General features: G+C 47.0%; 2 protein-coding genes across 7 annotated transcripts in view; both read left to right on the forward strand.

The window, feature by feature from the left end:
* The window catches only part of SRCAP (Snf2 related CREBBP activator protein), a 32,538-nt gene extending 18,786 nt beyond the window's left edge, over positions 1-13,752 (forward strand). For 5 of the 6 annotated variants that reach the window (XM_033426172.2, XM_033426176.2, XM_033426175.2 and 2 more), the window contains 11 exons: positions 73-339; positions 685-2,180; positions 5,324-5,589; positions 5,726-5,928; positions 7,719-7,888; positions 8,038-8,234; positions 8,330-8,444; positions 8,654-8,773; positions 10,114-10,308; positions 10,465-10,548; positions 10,652-13,752. In XM_033426172.2, coding sequence (XP_033282063.1) covers positions 73-339; positions 685-2,180; positions 5,324-5,589; positions 5,726-5,928; positions 7,719-7,888; positions 8,038-8,234; positions 8,330-8,444; positions 8,654-8,773; positions 10,114-10,308; positions 10,465-10,548; positions 10,652-13,342 — 5,804 coding nt within the window. In that variant the 3' untranslated portion in view covers positions 13,343-13,752. The remainder of the gene's footprint in view (positions 1-72; positions 340-684; positions 2,181-5,323; positions 5,590-5,725; positions 5,929-7,718; positions 7,889-8,037; positions 8,235-8,329; positions 8,445-8,653; positions 8,774-10,113; positions 10,309-10,464; positions 10,549-10,651) is intronic. The other variant, XM_033426177.2, reaches the window with a different exon arrangement.
* Positions 13,753-13,895: 143 nt separating this feature from the next.
* TMEM265 (transmembrane protein 265) lies at positions 13,896-17,287 on the forward strand. Its single transcript, XM_004268705.4, has 3 exons — positions 13,896-14,321; positions 15,370-15,540; positions 16,817-17,287. Exons 2-3 carry the CDS (start codon positions 15,373-15,375, stop codon positions 16,976-16,978), a joined length of 330 nt encoding a protein of 109 aa, XP_004268753.1. The 5' UTR covers positions 13,896-14,321; positions 15,370-15,372; the 3' UTR covers positions 16,979-17,287.
* The last annotated feature ends 3,552 nt before the right edge of the window (positions 17,288-20,839 follow it).

Genomic DNA, 20,839 nt, shown 5'->3' on the forward strand with positions numbered 1-20,839 from the left:
CTTGGACTTCTTCCATCCTTTGGGTCTCTTGTTTCTTTTCTACCTTCCCCTCAATCTAGCTTCCTCTTGCAGTGCCACCAACCATGGTGAATAATACAGGCGTGGTGAAGATTGTAGTGAGACAGGCCCCTCGGGATGGACTGACTCCTGTTCCTCCGTTGGCCCCAGCACCCCGGCCTCCGAGCTCTGGGCTTCCAGCTGTGTTGACTCCACGCCCCACATTAACCCCTGGCCGGCTACCCACACCTGCTCTGGGTACTGCCCGGGCTCCCATACCCACATCCACTCTGGTGAGGCCACTTCTCAAGCTGGTCCACAGTCCTACGCCTGAAGTCAGTGGTGAGTTCAGGTGGCTGAGGCCACAAATTTTTGTCAGGAATGGAGATAGGGTGGCCCAGAGGGTTTCTAAGTCACAATAGATCCTTTCGTTATCAGTATACTGATTTGCATTAGCCCCCAAAATGGTCTGCCGAGCCCTTGCCTAATTCCAAGATACATAAGTTGGAACTTTGGAGGGAAAGGAAATGTTGAATTGTTAGATTCCTTGAATCTTTGATCTCATGGTGTGGGAGTGAAGGTCTTCTGGAAAACAGGTGAAGCTTGGGGGTAAGGGAAGGGGTGGGACAGGGTAATAGAAGGAGCAAGAAAAGAATTTGGGGGCTAACTTATCCTCTGTCTCCACAGCTTCAGCACCCGGAGCTGCTCCCTTGACCATCTCTTCTCCTCTCCCCGTGCCATCCTCACTACCTGGGCCAGCCTCTTCTCCAATGCCAGTTCCCAACTCCTCTCCCCTTGCTAGTCCTGTGTCTTCTACAGTCCCAGTTCCAGTATCATCTTCACTCCCCATCTCTGTCTGCACAACGCTTCCGTCCCCAGCCTCAGCTCCACTCACCATCCCCATCTCAGCCCCCTTGCCTGTTTCGGCTTCAGGCCCAGCTCTGTTGACTAATGTGACTCCAACACTGGCAGCGGCTCCTGGACCTCCCTCTTTGGCACCAGTTGGGACTTCTCCATCAGCGTCAGCCTTGACTCTAGGTTTGGCCACAACTCCATCCCTGTCCCCATCTCAGGCACCTGGTCACCCTCTGTTGTTGGCTCCAGCCTCTTCACATGTTCCAGGGTTGAACTCAGCCGTGGCCCCAGCATGTTCACCTGTCCTGGTGCCAGCTTCTGCTCTGGCCAGTCCTTTTCCGGCAGCATCAAATCAAGCTCCAGCTCAGGCTTCCCTTTTGGCTCCAGCACCTACTGCATCTCAGGCTCTAGCCACCTCTCTGGCTCCCATGGTGGCTCCACAGACAGCAATCCTGGCTCCTTCTCCAGCTCCTTCTCTGGCTCCTCTTCCAGTCCTGGCTCCATCACTAGGTCCTACTCCTGTACTGGCTCCATCGCAGACTTCGGTTCCACTTCTGGCTTCATCATCTACTCCAGGAACTCCTTTAGCCTCAGCTTCCTCACTGGTGCCAGCCCCAGCTCCTGTGTTGGTTCCATCATCAGCTCAAACTATGGTACCAGCCCCGGTTCCGTCACCTCTCCCGAGTCCGGCTTCTACGCAGACACTGGCTTTACCCCCAGCTTTAGCATCCACTCTTGGCGGATCGTCTCCATCTCAGACACTCTCTTTGGGAACTGGGAACCCCCAAGGTTCTTTTCCAGCTCAGACATTGTCATTGACTCCAGCAGCATCCCTAGTACCAGCTCCAGCCCAGACACTGTCTTTGGCACCGGGACCACCACTGTGTCCATCTCAGACGCTGTCTTTGGCTCCAGCACCCCCTCTGGCTCCAGTTTCTCCAATGGGCCCGGCCCCAGCTCACACACTGACTTTGGCTACGGTGTCGTCATCTGCTTCACTCCTGGCCCCAGCTTCAGTGCAAACACTGACCTTGAGCCCTGCCCCAGTGCCGGTGCCCACCTTGGGCCCAGCGGCAGCTCAGACTCTGGCACTGGCCCCAGCCTCAACACAGGCCCCAGCTTCCCAGGCATCTTCCCTCGTGGTTTCGGCAACCGGTGCCGCTCCCTTGCCTGTCACCATGGTATCCCGGCTGCCTGTTTCCAAGGATGAGCCTGAGACACTGACATTACGCTCTGGTCCCCCCAGCCCTCCCTCCACTGCTACCTCGTTCAGTGGTCCCCGACCTCGACGCCAGCCCCCACCACCACCTCGTTCCCCTTTCTATCTGGTAAGTTTTACTGCCTCAAAGGAGAGGGAACAGGAAATTGAATTTCTTTGGAGTGTTGCTACAGAGTGGATGGAACAAAATAATGTCACCTTTATCTTGGTAAATTACGAAGCCTAGTTTTGTGGACCTAATACTTGAATGTCACTGGACAAAGCCCTTCCCTGGGCCTTTACTCTTATTTGTAAAATGGGAAGAATAATCCATGTCCTACTTTTCACAGAGGAAGTAATTGAGGACATAATGTGCTTTTAAAACTATTAATCACTGATGTGTTCAAGGCTTTCTTGTTACATTTGGTCTCTTTGGTTCTTGCTTACTCTTTTGAGTTAGTGTTGGCATCTAATTGCCCCATTTTACAGATGAAACTAGCCTACTAAATGATGTTTTAAAATTTATACAACTTGTGAGAACACAGATGTGCTGGCTCCATTGCTTTCTCTTCTTCCCCACAAGAGGCAGTCCTCAGAGACAGGAGGATTTTTCTCAGTTGCTAAAACTGTCACCATTAAGTATTTGAACTTCTAGGGGAGAAAGGACACCACGGAATACAGTTCCCTAAAGATCATGAGCGTTTGACTTTGACGGTCATTTGCTGTAGTTTTTTACCTCCATGGTGATTAAGTGGGAAATAAAAAGAACTCTGTCCCTTCATGAGCTTTCTGGTAGCCATTTTTTCCTATCATATATATAGTTGTATATATATTTGGTTAAATAAAAGTTGCAACTCAGAGTAAGTAACCCAGGACCCAATAATGAGAAAGATCTAGTGAGTCCTTCCAGGCCCTCTTGTCTTTTTCTCACTCTGATAATAGAGCTGCTTATTCTCGGCCCCAGTCCCCCACCCTCCCATCTTTGCCACTTGCTTCCACCTTTGGTCTTTCTCTAATGCTGCCAGGTTGGTCTGGCTTTTTGGAAGTAGAGAGAGGAGAGCCTAGATCCTAGCCCAAGGGTGCAACCCCATGGTCTGTGTTAAATTTTCATTGCTCTGCAAGTAGGTAGCAGCTTCTTGATACTTTTTCTTTAAACAGTTTGAGATATAAATCACATACCATACAGTTCACCTATTTAAACCATACAGTTCATTGGCTTTTAGTATATTCACAGAGTTATGCAACCATGACAACAATCAACTTTAGAACATTTTCATTGCCCTAAAAAAAAAGAAACCCCACACCCTTAACCATCATCCCTGACCTTTCCATCCCTCCTAGCTCTAAATAACTTGTATCTGTAGATTTACTTATGGAGTCATATACGGTTTTTTGTGACTGGCTTCTTTTACTTAATATTTTTGAGGTTCATCCATGTTATGCTATAACTGACATATATATATGTATATATATCAGTACTTCATTTTTTAAAAATTGTTGAATAATATGCCATTGTATGAATATACCACATTTTATATATCTATTCATCAGTTGATTGGGGGACATTTGGTTTGTTTCTTCTTTTTGGCTGTTATGAATAATGCTGCTGTGAACATTCATGTATAAGATTTTGTATCTTTTCATATATGTTCGGTTATATTGGATGTAAATTTAGGAGTGGAATTAACTGGGTTATGGTAACTATGTTTGTTCGAGGAACTGACAAACTGTTTTCCAAAGTGGCTGTACCATTTTACATTCCCACCAGCGCTTGTGAGGGTTCCAGGTTGTCTACATCTTTGCCAAAAACTTGTTATTATTTGTCTTTTTTGATTATAGCCATCCTAGTGGGTTTGAAGTGGTATCCTGTGGTTTTTAAATATTTATTTATTTGGTTGCGCCGGGCCTTAGTTGCAGCGGGGGGCTCCTTAGTTGCAGCTCCAGGGCACTGCAGTTGCAGCTCGCCAGCTCCTTAGTTGTGGCATGCGAACGCTTAGTTGAGGTATGCATGTGGGATCTAGTTCCCTGACCAGGGATCGAACCCGGGCCTCCTGTATTGGGAGCACAGAGTAGAGTCTTATCCACTGCACCACCAGGGAAGTCCCTTTTGTGGTTTTGATTTGCATTTTTCTGATGGCTAATGATGTTGAGCATCTTTTCAGTGGTTGTTAGCCATTTGTATATCTTCTTTGAAGAAATGTCTATTCAGATCCTTTCCCTTTTTTAATTGGGTTATTTTATTCTTTTCCTTTTTGTTATTGAGTTGTAAGAGTTCTTTATTCTTGATACAAGTCCTTTTTCAGGTAGATGATTTGCAAATATTGTCTCCTTTGCTGCTACTTAATGAGAGCTGGCCTTAATGATTTTTCCCTCTGCTAGGATGCTTTCCTTCCTCACTTATTAGACCACCAGGAGCCAAGAGGTCAAGCTTAAGGTAGCAGTCAGGAAGGGAGATTTGGGACACTGCTTTTTTTCAGGACCATCTTGTAGGGTCCAGTCTCCTTCATTATTTGTTCATTCTAATAACATATTTATTGAAAGCCTACTTTGTGCCAGATACTGAGTTGGATACTGGATGATTACGGTGAGGGGCTTACAGTTTAGTGGGTAGAAGATGTTAATCAAAGAATCCTATACATGTAAAACTACAAGTGTGATAAGTGCTACAAAAGAGTTAGGTGGTTTTATAGCCTGTGAAACTGGAAGCACAAAGATGGGAAAGGATTGGGTCAAAGTCATACAGGTATCCTGTCAGCCAGGGCACTCCCCTTTTCTCTCTCGGGGTTACCTAGATGTCTGGTTAGCTGTTCCCATCCCACCCCGTTCCAGTCTGACCTTGGACAAAAACCTGCCATGGATTTGATTAGCCTCTCTGTATCCTGGTCAGTGATTTGAGGAGGGATTTTAATAATTGTTTTGGATCTACTGCAAGAAGATAAATTAACTTGGATATTCTGGATTTAAGTGTTACATGGGAAAACTCACGCAAATCATCCATTCTATAAGTTTGTCAAACATACGGATCTTAATTTTGAATATTCAGGCACCTGCTTTGGTAGCATACAGGGAAGATCAGTTTTCTTTTGTGGAGAAGTTATTTCATTTAACATTGGGAAAAGAATAACTCCCATTATTGACAATTTGGAAGAACCAAAATAGTGTATTGTTGAATCTTATGGTTTCCACAGATTATGTTTAATTCTGGGAGGAACTGCCAGATTTTCTATAAGGACGCTGATCACTTTTTCTGTGTTTTTCTCCTCTTATCCTCAGGACTCTCTGGAGGAAAAGCGGAAGCAGCAGCGGTCTGAACGCCTGGAACGGATTTTCCAACTTAGTGAGGCTCATGGGGCCCTGGCACCCGTGTATGGGACTGAAGTCTTGGATTTCTGTACCCTGCCCCAACCTGTTGCCAGCCCCATCGGCCCTCGTTCTCCTGGCCCCAGCCACCCCACCTTTTGGACTTATACCGAGGCTGCCCGCCAGGCTGTACTGTTTCCCCAGCAACGACTAGACCAGCTGTCAGAAATCATTGAGAGGTTGGCAGGGCTAAGTGCTAATGGGAAGTGGGTCTTGGGGCCTCTGAGTGGATATAGTGGTTAGGGCTGGTAAAGGTGCTAACTTCTGGGGCCATTCAGAGTTCCATATTTTATACTGCTTGCCTTCTTTTTACAGGTTCATCTTTGTCATGCCTCCTGTGGAGGCACCTCCCCCTTCCTTGCACGCCTGCCACCCACCTCCTTGGCTGGCCCCTCGTCAGGCAGCCTTCCAGGAGCAATTGGCTCGTGAGCTCTGGCCCCGGGCTCGTCCTTTGCACCGTATTGTGTGTAACATGCGTACCCAGTTTCCTGACCTGAGGCTTATCCAGTATGATTGCGGTGAGTTCTTCGGCCAGTGAGGGTCTCTTGACCTCTTTTCTTGTCTTAGCCTGAAGACTGTTACATCAAAGGGATGCTGTACATAAGGTCTCTGTGGATTTCATTAAACATCAGATAGTCTTTTAGGTTATGCTTCTGGGTGAGATGAAGAAATGTAGGCCTCATGATAGATTCTTGGCATCCATGAATTTGACTTTGATGAAAGTTGAAAATGTTTGCTAACTCATTTATTCAGTGATTATTTTGTGAACATGTTACATCATTTGGGATACAATGGCAAATGACATAGCACAGCGTGGAGTTTTCAGATTTATGGGGAAAGGTGTGTGGTGGTATAAGACTGCACAGTAAATAGTAGATTTTGGGGAATTCCCTGGTGGTCCAGTGGTAGGACTCCACGCTTTCACTGCTGAGGGCACAGGTTCCATCCCTGGTTGGGGAATTAAGATCTCGTAAGCCAGGTGGCCAAAAAAAAAAAAAGTAAATAGTAGATTTTGTTTTGGGGAAAGATTTGAACAAGGATGCTTGCCTTTTGAATAGAATCTTATTGGTTAGAAGAAATTTGGCTGCAGGTAACAGAAAACCAACCAACGGTGACTTAAACCACAAGATCATTTATTGTTTACTAAATGAGAAATGCCGAGAATGGTGGTATATGGCTGGTTCAGCAGCTTAGTGGTATCTTCATGGACCCGGGACTTTACCTACTATCCTTAGCTTTTATCTTTTTATTCTCATGGTTATTTCTTCATGGTCTTAAGATGGCTGCTATAACTCCAGGGAGCACACCAGTGCTCCAGGCAGGAAGCAAGGGGTTGAAATAAAACACTCGCAAGTCTTTCATTTTTTTCTGGGAAAGAAAGCCCTCCCAGTTGACTTTGATTCAAAATTCATTGGCTCAGATTGGGCCATATGCCCATCCTTAGAGTAATCACTGACAAAGGGAAAAAGGAACTGTGGCTTATTTAGAACAATAATGATTCATTTTCTGGGGTTGGTTTGGCGTGCGCCTTCCGTGGGTATCAAGGGATCTCTGCCAGGTGTCCATAGGATTAATCGGGTTCTGTTAACCGAGAATGGCTGTTGGACAGTAGCGAATAGTTTCTGCCACAACTGTGCACAGGTATTTCTATAGTAATATGTTTGTAGATTTCTATAGTAATATGTTTGCAGATTTCTTAAATGTCTTAGAACATAAGAAAGTCAGCAGAATTTTTATTAATATGTGTTCAATAAATATTTTAGTAAAAAGATAATTTTATAACATTTGAAACCATTCAGAATAGGTGAATTGAAAGTCTTTGTTAAAAGTGTTCAAACTGATTGAATCACTATTTTCGTGTTTGATGGGAGGTTAAACTAGATAACCTCATAAGATCCTGCCTCTCTGGTTCTTATCTCAGTGACCTTCCATCCAAGTGAGCTATGACATCAATGGATTTGTTGATGTTTATCTTGTGAATGGCTTGTGCTGCAGCTGGTATAACTCAGTGTAGTACTTGAAGGTCTTTTCTTGCTCATACACCATTGAGGATTTCTTTTTTCCCCCTGAGGGTCTGTATTACCCTGCCCCTAGTTAGACTGAAAGAAGTCAGATCCAAGACAGGAGCAGACTGAAGAGGAAGAACCCTTAAGAGAAGAAAATATATAAAGTTAAATATTTTTGATTCCCCTGGGTTGATCGAAACCCTGGCGTAAAACTTGATCTTTCAACTACACAGGCTTCCAGTGCTGTGTTTTTCCCACTCCAGTTTATAGCTAGCTCCCTGTACCCCTTCATATCTCTTTAGGAAAGTTGCAAACGTTGGCAGTGCTGTTGCGACAGCTCAAGGCGGAGGGCCACCGGGTGCTCATATTCACCCAGATGACCCGAATGCTGGATGTGTTGGAGCAGTTTCTCACCTACCATGGCCACCTCTACTTGCGTCTGGATGGGTCTACTAGAGTTGAACAGAGACAGGTAACCCAGGCATCTCTGGCCCTTAGAGGCTTGCCTCAGCTCTGTCTCCTTTTTCCAGGGTTCAGAGTCCCAGGAGGGGCCCCCACTAAGCCTTGGTGTGTTTTTGGGGATATGTCTCCCAATACTATCTTTTTTTCCTTTTCCTCTAGGCCTTGATGGAACGATTCAATGCAGACAAACGCATATTCTGCTTCATCCTTTCAACTCGGAGTGGGGGTGTGGGCGTGAACCTGACGGGGGCAGACACTGTTGTTTTTTATGACAGCGACTGGAATCCTACCATGGATGCTCAGGCCCAGGATCGCTGTCACCGAATTGGCCAGACCCGAGATGTCCACATATATAGGTATTGCCTAGTCTCCCCTTACCTTACTTTCCCTTTGCTAATAGGGTTTTACTGATGTATTTGGCTGTTTATACATGTCCTTTATCACCCCCTAGGCTTATCAGTGAACGGACAGTGGAAGAGAACATCCTAAAAAAGGCAAACCAGAAGAGAATGTTGGGAGACATGGCAATTGAGGGAGGCAACTTCACCACAGCCTATTTTAAACAGGTACTAAGATCTTCCAGTCTGTGCAAGAGAGAACTGCTATGCCTGTAGGAGTTAACTACTGCTTATTAAAAAGGATGCTTTGGCCTCCACAGATCTGCCTCTTCAACTAGTGGTGCTTCTGATACTACTAAGAGCTATCAGCTTCATAGCTATAGATCTGGGACCAACATTCCGTTGGCTCTGACACTTTTCATATGTTCTTTCCAAAGCAGACCATCCGAGAGCTGTTTGATATGCCTCTGGAGGAACCATCTGGCTCATCTATACCCTCTGCCCCTGAAGATGAGGAAGAGACTGTGGCCAGCAAGCAGACCCATATCCTGGAGCAGGTGAAAAAAGAGTGGGCAGGGACTTCACTGGCCATCCAGTGGTTAAGACTCTGTGCTTCCACTGCAGGGGGCACGGGTTCGATCCCTGGTCGGGGAACAAAGATCCCGCCGCAGAAAAAGAGTGGGCAGTCCCTAGAGTAGAGCTAATGGTTGTAGTGTGTGTTGTCTCTCAGTCTTTTGAGTTTGTCCAAGGGGAAAGAACTATTTCTGCTGCTTCCCAGATTACAGTTGGCCTTTGATAGTTGTGAGTAGATTGTTTATTGGTTCACATGATTTCATAGATAGAACACAGGATATGGAGTCCACGGTTCTAGGTTTGAGCTCCAACAGTGCTTCTTTTTTTTTTTTTTTTTTTTTTTTGCGGTACGCGGGCCTGTCACTGTTGTGGCCTCTCCCGTTGCGGAGCACAGGCTCCGGACACGCAGGCTCAGCGGCCATGGCTCACGGGCCCAGCCGCTCCGTGGCACGTGGGATCCTCCCGGACCGGGGCACGAACCCGTGTCCCCTCCATCGGCAGGTGGACTCTCAACCACTGCACCACCAGGGAAGCCCCAACAGTGCTTCTTAATAGTGTTCATTAAGCCACATCCATTTAATCTTCTGAGCCTCACTTCCGACTTTTCTGAAATGCTAAATTAGAAGGAAGTAACTGAAGGTTAAATAGCATAGTGGATGTAAGAAGTGCTTTGTATATGGTGTAAAACTCTCATTTCCCAAACATTAATGCATACTGGAATCACTTGGAAGGCTTTGAAAAAGATTGATTCCTGAGTCCCATCTCACAGTCTACTTAAATCATGATTTTGAGTGGTGAGGTCTGGGCATTTGTATTTTTTCAGAAGTAGACAGATGTTTGGGAACTGTAGATGTGGATTATCATGGAGAAATTTTCCCCTACCAAGTGCCTTCCTCTCATGCTCTAGGCTACTTCCCTCAGTGACTTTGCTGTGATCTCCCTGGATATTCATCTCAGGGGAATGATCATATGTTAACCTGTTGTCATGAGGCATCTCAGCGCAAAAAAGAATTGTGGATTATTTTGTATTCACCACTTCTGGGATTGCTTTTTTAAAGAGATTTGAGGCTTACTTGAATGGAAAGTAAGTGGAACTAGAGGTCTCTAAAACAGTTATTTTGTCCCTGGTGGCTCTCCTGGTTGAATCTGTTCCATTCTTTGTGGACCACTGTGTTGCTTTGGTAATTTTGGGGGCCCAGAAGAGAGTTGAGTTCTGATGTAAATCTGGTTTGGTGTAAACGTGGCCTCAAACATTTGCCAGAATCAAATCACAGGATGTAAAGTTCTTTAATTCTCATGGTTATTCTTCCCCACACCCTCATAGGCATTGTGTCGGGCAGAGGATGAAGAGGATATCCGTGCGGCCACCCAGGCCAAGGCTGAACAGGTGGCTGAGCTTGCAGAATTCAATGAGAATGATGGGTTTCCTGCTGCTGACGGAGAGGAGGCTGGTCGGCCTGGGGCTGAAGATGAGGAGATGTCCCGGGCTGAGCAGGAAATTGCTGCCCTTGTAGAACAGGTCTGTGTTGGATCCACTAGTTCTCAACCTCACCCTCCACAACTCCTTCCTCTGGACTCTGCGACCTTCCTTCTGTCTTCTCTGGTGAAAATAATCAAGGGTGATGGGCCCTGGGCACCAGGTCCCTATGTTCATCATCGCTGCTCTTCCCCACAGCTGACCCCCATTGAGCGCTATGCCATGAAATTCCTGGAAGCCTCACTGGAGGAGGTGAGCCGAGAGGAGCTCAAGCAGGCAGAAGTGAGTATGGGGGTGGGGATAGAAGTGGAAAGTGGCTGCTTTCTACCCACTCCCCATGCCTCTTGCCTCCCTCTGACCACTCATTGGGCTCTGTTTTTGGTAGGAGCAAGTGGAAGCTGCCCGCAAGGACCTGGACCAAGCGAAGGAGGAGGTGTTCCGCCTACCCCAGGAGGAGGAGGAGGGGCCAGGGGCTGGGGATGAGGTTTCCTGTGGGACTGGTGGAGGCAGCCACCGGCGCAGTAAGAAGGCCAAGGCCCCCGAAAGGCCAGGGACTCGCGTCAGTGAGCGTCTTCGTGGAGCCCGGGCTGAAACTCAAGGGGCAAACCACACTCCTGTCACATCCACGCATCACCCCCGCAGCACCTCCACACCCCCCCGCTGCAGCCCTGCCAGGGACCGAGTTCCCCGGCCAGCGCCTAGGCCTCGACCCACTCCAGCTTCAGCTCCTGCTGCAATTCCTGCCCCAGTCCCTGCCCCAATCTCTGCCCCAATCCCCATTTCAGCCCCAAATCCAATAACCATGCTTCCTGTCCATATCTTGCCTTCTCCCCCTCTTCCTTCTGCACAGATTCCTCCTTCTTGTTCTTCTGCCTGTACCCCTCCTCCTGCCTGTACCCCTCCACCAGCTCATACCCCACCTCCAGCCCAAACTTCTCTCTTAACTCCTTCCTCCCCTCTCTTGCTTGGTCTACCTTCTGTGCCCATTTCCCCACCAGTCACCAACCTCCCCTTGGGCATGGGGCCTGAGGCAGAGCTGTGTGCACAAGCAATGGCATCTACTGAGTCCCTGGAGCTGGCTGATATGGCCAGTTCCGAGACTTCCCCAATTACTCTTGTGCCCCCTAAGGATCTGTTGCCAGTTGCTGTTGAGATCCTGCCTATGTCAGAGAAGAACCTTTCTCTCACCTCTTCTGCACCTAGCCCAAACCTGGCAGCTGGCAGCGTCCCCAACGGTCAAGAGCAGGAGGTGCCCGAGCCTGCTGAGGCGACCATCCTCTCAGTGCTGCCTGATGGTGAGGAAGTGGCCACGTGTCTGAGTGAGAGCAATAGGCTGGAGCTCCCACCCTCAGCAGCATCTGATGAGCTACTTCAGGAGCCACTGGAGGCTGACAAGAACTCAGAAGAGCTGGTGGAAGCCCAGACCCCAACGTCTACCCCAGAGAAACCACAGGAACTTGTTTCAGCTGAGGCCGCAGCCCCGTCAACCTCATCCTCGGCCACCTCCACACCTGAGGGTCCTTCGCCTGCCCGGCCCCCTCGGCGTCGCACCAGTGCCGATGTAGAAATTAGGGGTCAGGGGGCTGGTCGGCCAGGGCAGCCTCCAGGTCCCAAAGTGCTTCGCAAGCTGCCAGGACGGCTAGTGACTGTGGTAGAGGAAAAGGAACTGGTGAGGCGGCGGCGACAGCAGCGGGGAACTGCCAGCACCCTAGTGCCTGGGGTCTCTGAGACTGGTGCCAGCCCGGGAAGCCCATCTACCCGCAGCATGTCGGGGCCAGAATCCTCACCTCCCACCAGTGGTCCCTGTGAAGCTGCTCCCCCATCCACACTGCCCACCCCAACCCAGCAGCCCTTCATAGCTCGCCGTCACATTGAGCTGGGGCTGACTGGTGGGGGCAGCCCAGAAAATGGAGAAGGGGCACTACTTGCCATCACCCCTCCTGCTGTGAAACGTCGCAGGGGGAGGCCCCCCAAGAAGAACAGGTCTCCAGCAGATGCTGGGCGAGGGGTGGATGAGGCACCTTCATCCACCTCTAAGGGAAAAACCAGTGGGGCTGACTCAGTCCCTGGGGCTGAGACCCTTATTGTTGCGGAGCCTGTCCTGGCACCCCAGCTTATTCCTGGGCCCCAGCCTCTTGGACCCCAGCCAGTTCATAGACCCGAGCCTGTCATCCTATCACCTGTGGAGAAAAGAAGGCGTGGGCGGCCCCCTAAGGCCCGAGATTTGCCCATTCCTGGGACCATTTCCTCTCCAGGGGATGGCAGCTTAGAGAGCCGGACACAGCCACTCCCGATACCGCCACCCCTGCCACCGCTCCCACCACTCCTAGCCTGTCCCACTGCTACTGTCGCCAACACTGTCACCACTCTCACCATTTCAACATCCCCACCCAAGCGGAAGCGGGGCCGACCTCCCAAGAATCCACCGTCACCTCGGCCCAGCCAGCTCCCTGTCTTGGACCGCGACAGCTCTCCTGTCCTTGAGAGCTGTGGATTGGGGAAGCAGCGGCAACCCCAGGGCCAGGGGGAGAGTGAGGGTAGTTCATCTGATGAGGATGGAAGCCGCCCCCTCACCCGCCTGGCCCGCTTACGTCTTGAAGCAGAAGGAATGAGGGGACGAAAGAGTGAAGGGTCCATGGTAGTGGCTGTAATTCAGGATGATCTGGATTTAGCGGATAGTGGGCCAGGCGGGTTAGAATTGACACCTCCCGTGGTCTCATTGGCTCCAAAACTGCGTTCGACCCGGCTGCGTCCAGGGTCTCTAGTGCCCCCACTAGAGACTGAGAAGGTGCCTCGCAAACGGGCAGGGGCCCCAGTTGGCTGTGGTCCTGGGCTGGCAAAGCGGAGCCGCCTGCAGCCCCCAAGTCCCCTGGGGCCTGAGGGTTCAGTAGAGGAGTCTGAGGCTGAAGCCTCAGGTGAGGAGGAGGAAGGGGATGGGACCCCACGGCGCCGGCCTGGCCCCCGCCGGCTTGGTGGGGCCACCAACCAAGGGGACCAGCGTATCTTGCGCAGCAGCGCCCCTTCCCACTTGGCTGGCCCTACCATTAGTCACAGAGGCCGTAAAGCCAAGACGTGAGTGGGCTGCCCCCCTTCACCTAGGCTTTCTGCCATGGCCCCTCTCCCTCCATGACCAGGCCTGACTCTGTTAACCACTACTTGAAGTCTTTTGAGGGGGGAATCCTCCAGGGAGACATAGGGGCCTTCTCCCTTCTTTCCACCAAAGTAGGGGGTAGGCAACTGGTTGTCATGGAAACGGGGCTCTTCACATATCCCCTTCCCTTCCACCCCACATGGCTGGGCAGTGTTAAGGGTGGCAAGATAGTCTTTGTCCCCACCCCCTTGTACTTGATTTCCCCAGCTATCTTTCACAGCCCCCCACCCTTAGGGGAAGGGGGAGGGGCTTCTCTACAATGAGTTTTTTTTCTTTTTTTCTTTTTTTTTTTTTTTTTAAGAAGAAAAAAATAATAAACTTAGTTTCTGTATGAGCATCCGCGTAAGGAGGCTTCTGATTTTCTGGTCTGGTGGAGGGTTGGGTGGGAACTTGGGTATCAGTTTTCTCTTCTCTCTTGCTCTTGCTAAGACCCTAGTACCCGATCTCTAACTCAGAATTATGTATCTTTGAGGCAGAAATCTCCATGCAAGAAGAGGGAAGAATGGCAAATCTTATCTGGTAGGGTACCTTTCCCTAAAGTTTCAATTTTAAGTCATTCAGACTCATACTTTTCCTCTCCTCCCTTCTATTCCCTTGGTTGCTGGACTTTCCTTGGGAGCTATCTGATGCCTCAGACTTTTCCCTGCTTTAATCCCTCTTGCTCAGGTGCTTTCACTCCCTTTCCAGAAGGCAGGCATTCTACCTCCAGTTACTCCATCTAGCCAGACTGGTTTGAATCAGCCACACCCCCTTCCGAGCTTCTGGGGCTCTTCGGATGGTGGCTGGCCACTCAACCCCACCCCTGGGCTTGGCTTGGAGCCCTGAGTCAGCTCCATCTCCACCCAAGCCAAATCAAACCTGAGGCAGGAGCCGAAACTCACAGTTCCTCAAGGCCTATAGCCAGGTAAGAGTCCCCATTTGTTTTTACATTTTCTCTGACCTCAATTCCCTGGACCCTCTCCTTGTGTTCTCCCCTGATGACTGTACTGTGTTTATCTCATCTCAGTTCTTTCCTCACATCCATTCTCCTGCAGCTTTGTGGCACATATCATTCTTGGCTCTTGCCTCTTCTTTTTAACCTTTCCTATCCTTTGTTACTTGTGTTCTGAGAACTGCACATGTTTTCATTTTGTCTAGGGTGAAGGGGAATGGTTGGGGATGAAGGTAGAAAGGCAGTTTGATGCCAGGGCTCTGAGGGCTTGGGAAATAGGGAGATGAGAAATGATTAGGGCATCATTATGCAGGTTTCTGTGTGGCTTATGAGGTCATTCGGACTCAGTGTTAATCTGATTGTGTTGTATGACCCGGGTTAAATGGAGAGAGGAGGTGGAAGGGAGTCAGCATAGCAAGGGAGGCTCTGATTTGGGGAGGGTGAGGTGTTTCTGAAGTTGAGTTTCCTCAGCTACAAAGAGAGCTTAGATGGGTACTTTTCCCCTACTTTCCCCCATCCCCAGCACTGTGTTTTCACATGAAATGGCTGATATCCTTAAAGTGGAGTAGAGGACCTAGGATGCCATTCTCTGATTCCTCCTTAATATTTGAGGGCAGCCTCTAAGGAACTTCAGGGCCCTTTGAAATACAGTTTAAAATCACTGAATTGGGTAGTCTCAGACTCCTAGCAGTTTTTGAGATTCTGTGTTTTTCTACTGCCTCTCAGCATGCACCTGTCATTTTGCTTTTCCCCACTTGCCAAAACAGTAAGTAAAACAGATAATGCTACATTGACACCAGCTTGCCTTTAAAGACTGGGAACCTTAGGCTGAGGAAAAAGGATTCCAGACACACATTTCCTCTCAGTCTATGAGTCACTAGGGGAATTCCCCAGGTAAGGCAGCATTTCTGAGAGTTCGACTAGGCCATGACATGATCAGAGAGGCGGGTAGAATCTGAGCAAGACTCTACCAGGGGTTCAGTTGTTGGGCTTACAAGTATCTTGACTATATCGCCTACAGGTGATGGAGGACGAGGAGAAGGCAGTGGAGAGCTTGGTGAGCAACACGGAAGCTGCTCGTTCTCCATCCCCCATTCGCTGCTGCTCGCTCCGCCTCCGCTACTTGGCAGCTACTAGCATTATATGTGGCTGCTCTTGCCTGGGAGTCGTGGCCCTTGTGTTTGCCATCAAGGTGAGGAAAGCAATTCCTATGGAAGCAGGGGTGTGGGTGTAGTAAGGCAATGGTTCTGTATACCCGATCTATCTATATTGATCAAACAGTTAATAAGTACCTGCCAGAGCCTGGCTGTGGGCCTGGTGCCAGAAATAGGAATAAGACATGGTTCCTGCCGTCAAAGGGCCCACAGTCTAGCAAAAGAGATGGCTGTGAAAATGGGTAACTATTAATGGAATACAGCTCATCAGTACTATGATAGAGGAAGCACAGTGTATTCCAGGAGCTATGTATGTGTATATATATGTATGTAAGTACATGTATGTGTATAATAGAGTAGGTGAACAGGAAAGGCATCCTAAGGGAGTAAAAAGAAAGTAATCTTAAAGGATGAGTGAATAAGGGTAAAAGCGCATTCCAGGCGAAGGGAGCACAGGCAGCCTATACAAAGGCAACCTGGACTATTAGTTCAGCGTGAATGAACCAGTAAGGAACAGTGAGAGATGAAGCCAGAGGATCTAGATTCCCAAGAGCCTCCAGTGCTGTGCTTAGGAGTTTCAGCTTTATCTGGGAAGTACTGGGGAGCCTTTCAAGGATTTTTGCAAAGGAGAATGACATGGTCAGATTTGTGTTGTAGTTAAGGTCCACTCTCAAGGCCTATAAAGAGGATGAATGGGAAGGGGCAAGACTCGGGGCAGCCGAGCAGTAACTAGAACAATCTATAGGAGTTCGGAAGAAGCTATGAAGTTTTTGAGAGGGCTTCACCATTTCAAAACATCTAACAGAAACCTCATGTGTACCTTTCGGAATTTCCTCGACCCTAGCTGTATTTTTATCAGAAACTGTTTTCTTATCATCATAATTTCTGGATTTCATTAGGGCAAAATCATAAAAAGAATCCTTAATGAAAAAGAGGAGGCTCTTTGGGCTAATGAGAACGGAGTGTTGTTTGGTTCGACATGAGTGAAATACTCCAAGATTGGTCACTGTTTCTTGCCAAGAATTCCAAATTCTGAATGAATCTGAAATGAGTAGAAAAGAATGGGGAATAAAATGAAAAGTATTTTTCCATATGTGATCTTCTGAGCAAAACAAAAGCCATCCTGAAAAGGAGGCAGAGCAGAGTGGGTACCTTACTTTGCGGTTGAGACATGAGAGTTAGAAACTGGAAAGGGAGGTGGAGGGTTTGGGTGTGAGATTTTGAGCCAAGACGAGGATGTAGGATTGGAGTGGGGCAGAGGGCATTTTGGGGCAGAAGCAGGGGGAGAACCTAACCAAAAACCTGCCCCCACAGGCGGAAGAGCGGCATAAGGCAGGCCGGTTGGAGGAGGCAGTGCACTGGGGGGCCCGGGCCCGGAGGTTCATCCTGGCCAGCTTTGCCGTCTGGCTTGCTGTCCTTGTTCTGGGCCCGCTGCTTCTATGGCTGCTCTCCTACGCCATCGCCCAGGCTGAGTGACCCTAGCTGGCCTTTGCTGAGAGTCAGCCGAGACATCCTGAATCCTGCAATGCGGCATTGCTAGGGTCTGGTGCCAACAATGGTACTTCCTGGCTGGAAGGATGGTGCCTCTCTCAAAGGGCTTTGGAAGAGAGAGGCAGCAGCTGAGACTGATGAGGGGAGGTCAGCCTGCTCTGTTCTTTCAGTGCCCACCATCCCCTATTCCCCCCAATCTCCTCCATCCTAGGGGCCTCTAGGAGGTGGGATTGAAGCCCAGGCCTGATTTTATTAGTATTTGTTTTGTAATAAAAGTCTTTTTTAGTGGCGAAATGCTCCTGTCTAATTGTTCTTCCCCTGCTTTTCCCTGGGCCCTTAGTGAGAGCCAGACTGGACATCTGACTGATGGGAGAAGCCTGCATCTCCCCTTACCTAGGGGCTTCAAGAGGAGGAAAGGATTTTTTTCCCCCTTTTCCTTCTTCTTCTGGAAGTTTCCCTTCTTGGAAAGACCCAAACTTCTCCCTTACCTATCAACAGAGACCCTTAGGCCACAGAGGAAAAGTCGTAGCAGCAGCTACTAGTTATTGAGTGCTTACTATATTCCAGGCTGTGTGCTAAGCATTTTATATTTCTTAATTTCTTCAGTCCTCAAAATCACTCAATAGTAGGTACTACTGTTTTTATTTTATAGTTGAGGAAACAGGCACAGATTATCCAAGGTCACAAAGCTAGTAAGTGGCAGAGCTGGAATTCAACCTAGACAGTTAGTTCCAGAGCTGAGAGAGGAGTGAAAGGATTGGATAATAGCAACCACCACCCTGTATGTAGAAACTTGTATGATTATGATGAATTTTCATATCCTTTATCTTGGGCCTTGTGATAATATTTTAAACATTTTTAAAATTGTGAGGTACACAAAGCAAAATATCCAAAACAGAATAGACAGCTCAATAAGTTAACACAAAGAAAACATCTGAAAAACCACCATTCAGTCAATGTAACCAATTTAACATTGCCAGCACTCCAAAGCCTCCTTTATACTCCTCCCAATCACTACACCTTCGTTTCTTCCCACAGGTAACTTTCTGTTTGTTACCCACAAGTATTCTGACTTCTAACAATGTAGTTTAGTTTTGCCTGCATTTGAACACTATATAAATGGAATCATATGTATTCTTTTTATGTCTTGCTTCTTTTACTTAACATTGCTTGTGAGATTGATCAATATTTGGTGTAGCTGTAGTTTTCATTACTGTATAGTATTCCATTATATGACTATATTACAATTTACCAATTTTCTGTTAGTGGACTTTTGGAATGTTTCCCATTAGGATATTATGAATCATGCTGCTTTGGACATTCTTGTACATGTTCTTTGAAGTACATGTACCCTGGGAATGAAATTTTGGGGTGATTTCACCAGCAGAGAGACCAACAGAGCACCTAAAGGAATTAGAGATGTTGCACAATGAAGATTAAAGGGGAAGGAGGGGCACATGATGGTTGTTTTCAGTGTTCCAGAGTGTTTCAGGAAGGAAAAGTGAAGGGAATCCATTGTTGGTCCAGAGGTTAGAACTACAACAATGGGTAGAAGCCATATAAACAGCAGTGGTTCTGAACCTTGACTTCACAATGGAACCTCCTGGGGAGCCTTAAAAAGTAACTTATGCCTGAGCTTTACCACCCACCCCCCCGAGATTCTGATTTAATTTGTGTGAGGTGCTGCCTGGGCATCAGGATAACTCATTTTAGAGAGATTTTTTACAAAAAATTTTTAAAGCTAGTATTTGATTAATTAGCAGCTTCAGTTTACTAGAATATCCCATTTCCCCAAACTGATTACATGAGGTCTTGCTATTTTTTAACTCCTTATTTTGAAAAAATTTCAAATCTATAGAACAATAACAGTACAATAACAATAACTCATGTGTACTCTTACCTAGATTTATAATGTTTAACTTCACCACATTTGCTTTATATCTTTCTAAATATACGTAATTGTTACTGCTGAATCATTTGAGGGTAAGTTGAAGGCCCTTCATCTCTAAATACCTCATGATCTATATCTCCTAAGAACAAGGATATTCTCTCACATAACTACAATACAATTATATAATTCAGAGAAGTTAACATCAGTACAATATTATCTTCTAATATATAGTCCATATTCAAACTTGCCAGTTGTCCCAATAATGTCCTGTATAGCAATTTCTGCTTTAGGGTCCAGTGTGGGAACACTTACTGCATTTAGTTTGTCATATCTCTTTAGCATTCTTCAATTTTTAGTAGGTCCTCATCCTTTCTTTTTTTGTCTTTCATGACATTTTTGAGGTGAGGCCATTTGTAGAATGTCTCTCAGTTTGGGTTCTTATGACTGAATTCAGGTTATGCATTTTTGGCTAAAATATTACATAAGCTGTATGTCCTCAATACATCACATCGAGAGGCATATGTCAATTTGCCCTTTTACTGGTGGAGGTAACATTGACAACTTGATTTTAAGGTAGTGTCTGTCAGATTTCTGCAGAGGTAAAGATACTTTTTTTCCTTTGTAATTAAAAAGTTATCTGTATAGGGACTTCCCTGGTGGTGCAGTGCTTAAGAATCCGCCTGCCAATGCAGGGGACACGGGTTCAAGCCCTGGTCTGGGAAGATCCCACATGCCGCGGAGCAACTAAGCCCGTGCGCCACAACTACTGAGCCTGCGTGCTGCAACTACTGAAGCCTGCAAGCCTAGAGTCCATGCTCTGCAACAAGAGAAGCCACCACAGTGTGAAGCCCACGCACCGCAACGAAGAGTAGCCCCTGCTCACCACAACCAGAGAAAGCCCGTGCGCAGCAACGAAGACCCAATGCAGACAAAAATAAAATAAATAAATTTACCAAAAAAAAAAGTTACCTGTATAAATACCTCAGCAAATTTTTACCAGTAACTTTAATGTCCATTTTGCCCAAGTCAGTTATTCTGAGGCTTACAAAATGTTGATGTTTTAACTTTATCATTCTTTCTATACTTATTAGTTGGCATTCTACTATAAAGGTCTTTTTCTCTTTCATTTATTTATTTACAATTTTTAGTGTCAGTATGGTCTCAGATTGTTTTTAAATTCAATTTGTTATACCCATTACTGTCATTAGCCTTCTTAAATTGTTTTGTTGAGGTATAATTTACCTACAGTAAAGTACACAGATCTTATGTGTGCCGAATGGTGAATGTTTTTACACGAACACACCTGTGTAATCACCACCTAGGTGAATAGAACATTTCTAGTACATCAGAAGGCTCCCTCATAGCCCTCTCAGTCTCATTATCCTTTTTGTCCCTGATTTCAACCTGGTTCTTGTGTTTAAGTCCCCATCTTACTTCACTTGCTTTCTGGCACAAATTATTCCAGGCTCATCTTGTACTTTCTCTGCTCCAGCCTGGGAATTGGCCATTTCTCCCAAGGAGCCCTGGTTTCTTTTATTGAGGACTGTTACTTTGAAATCAGTATCTAGACACTAGCTATGCTCACTCTACTGGGACATTATTGCTTCTAGGCCCTTTCAGAGGTTAGAGCTAGAAAATACCGAATTTTATCTATCTTAAGTCATTTCTTAAAATCATACCTCCAATTTCAATCAATCATAAGGTGCTCTCCTTTCCCTATTCCAAATTCCATATTCCCACAGTAAGAATCTAGGCCGCCAACTACATCAATCTTTATTGACTTGCTCAATTTCAAAATAATTATCCCATTATGCTACCAAACAACAAGTCTACTAAGTACAAGATTTCTTTGCAACTATTTTGTCTTTAGATTAATGGTATAAGGTCAAAGTACTCTGTTAAAAAGTTACTTGGATTCGTTTTTCTCCTCTTACATGCTTGCAATCCCAAAGTGA

The sequence above is a fragment of the Orcinus orca genome, chromosome 16 (genome assembly GCF_937001465.1).
Source record: "Orcinus orca chromosome 16, mOrcOrc1.1, whole genome shotgun sequence".
Classification (NCBI taxonomy): domain Eukaryota; kingdom Metazoa; phylum Chordata; class Mammalia; order Artiodactyla; family Delphinidae; genus Orcinus; species Orcinus orca.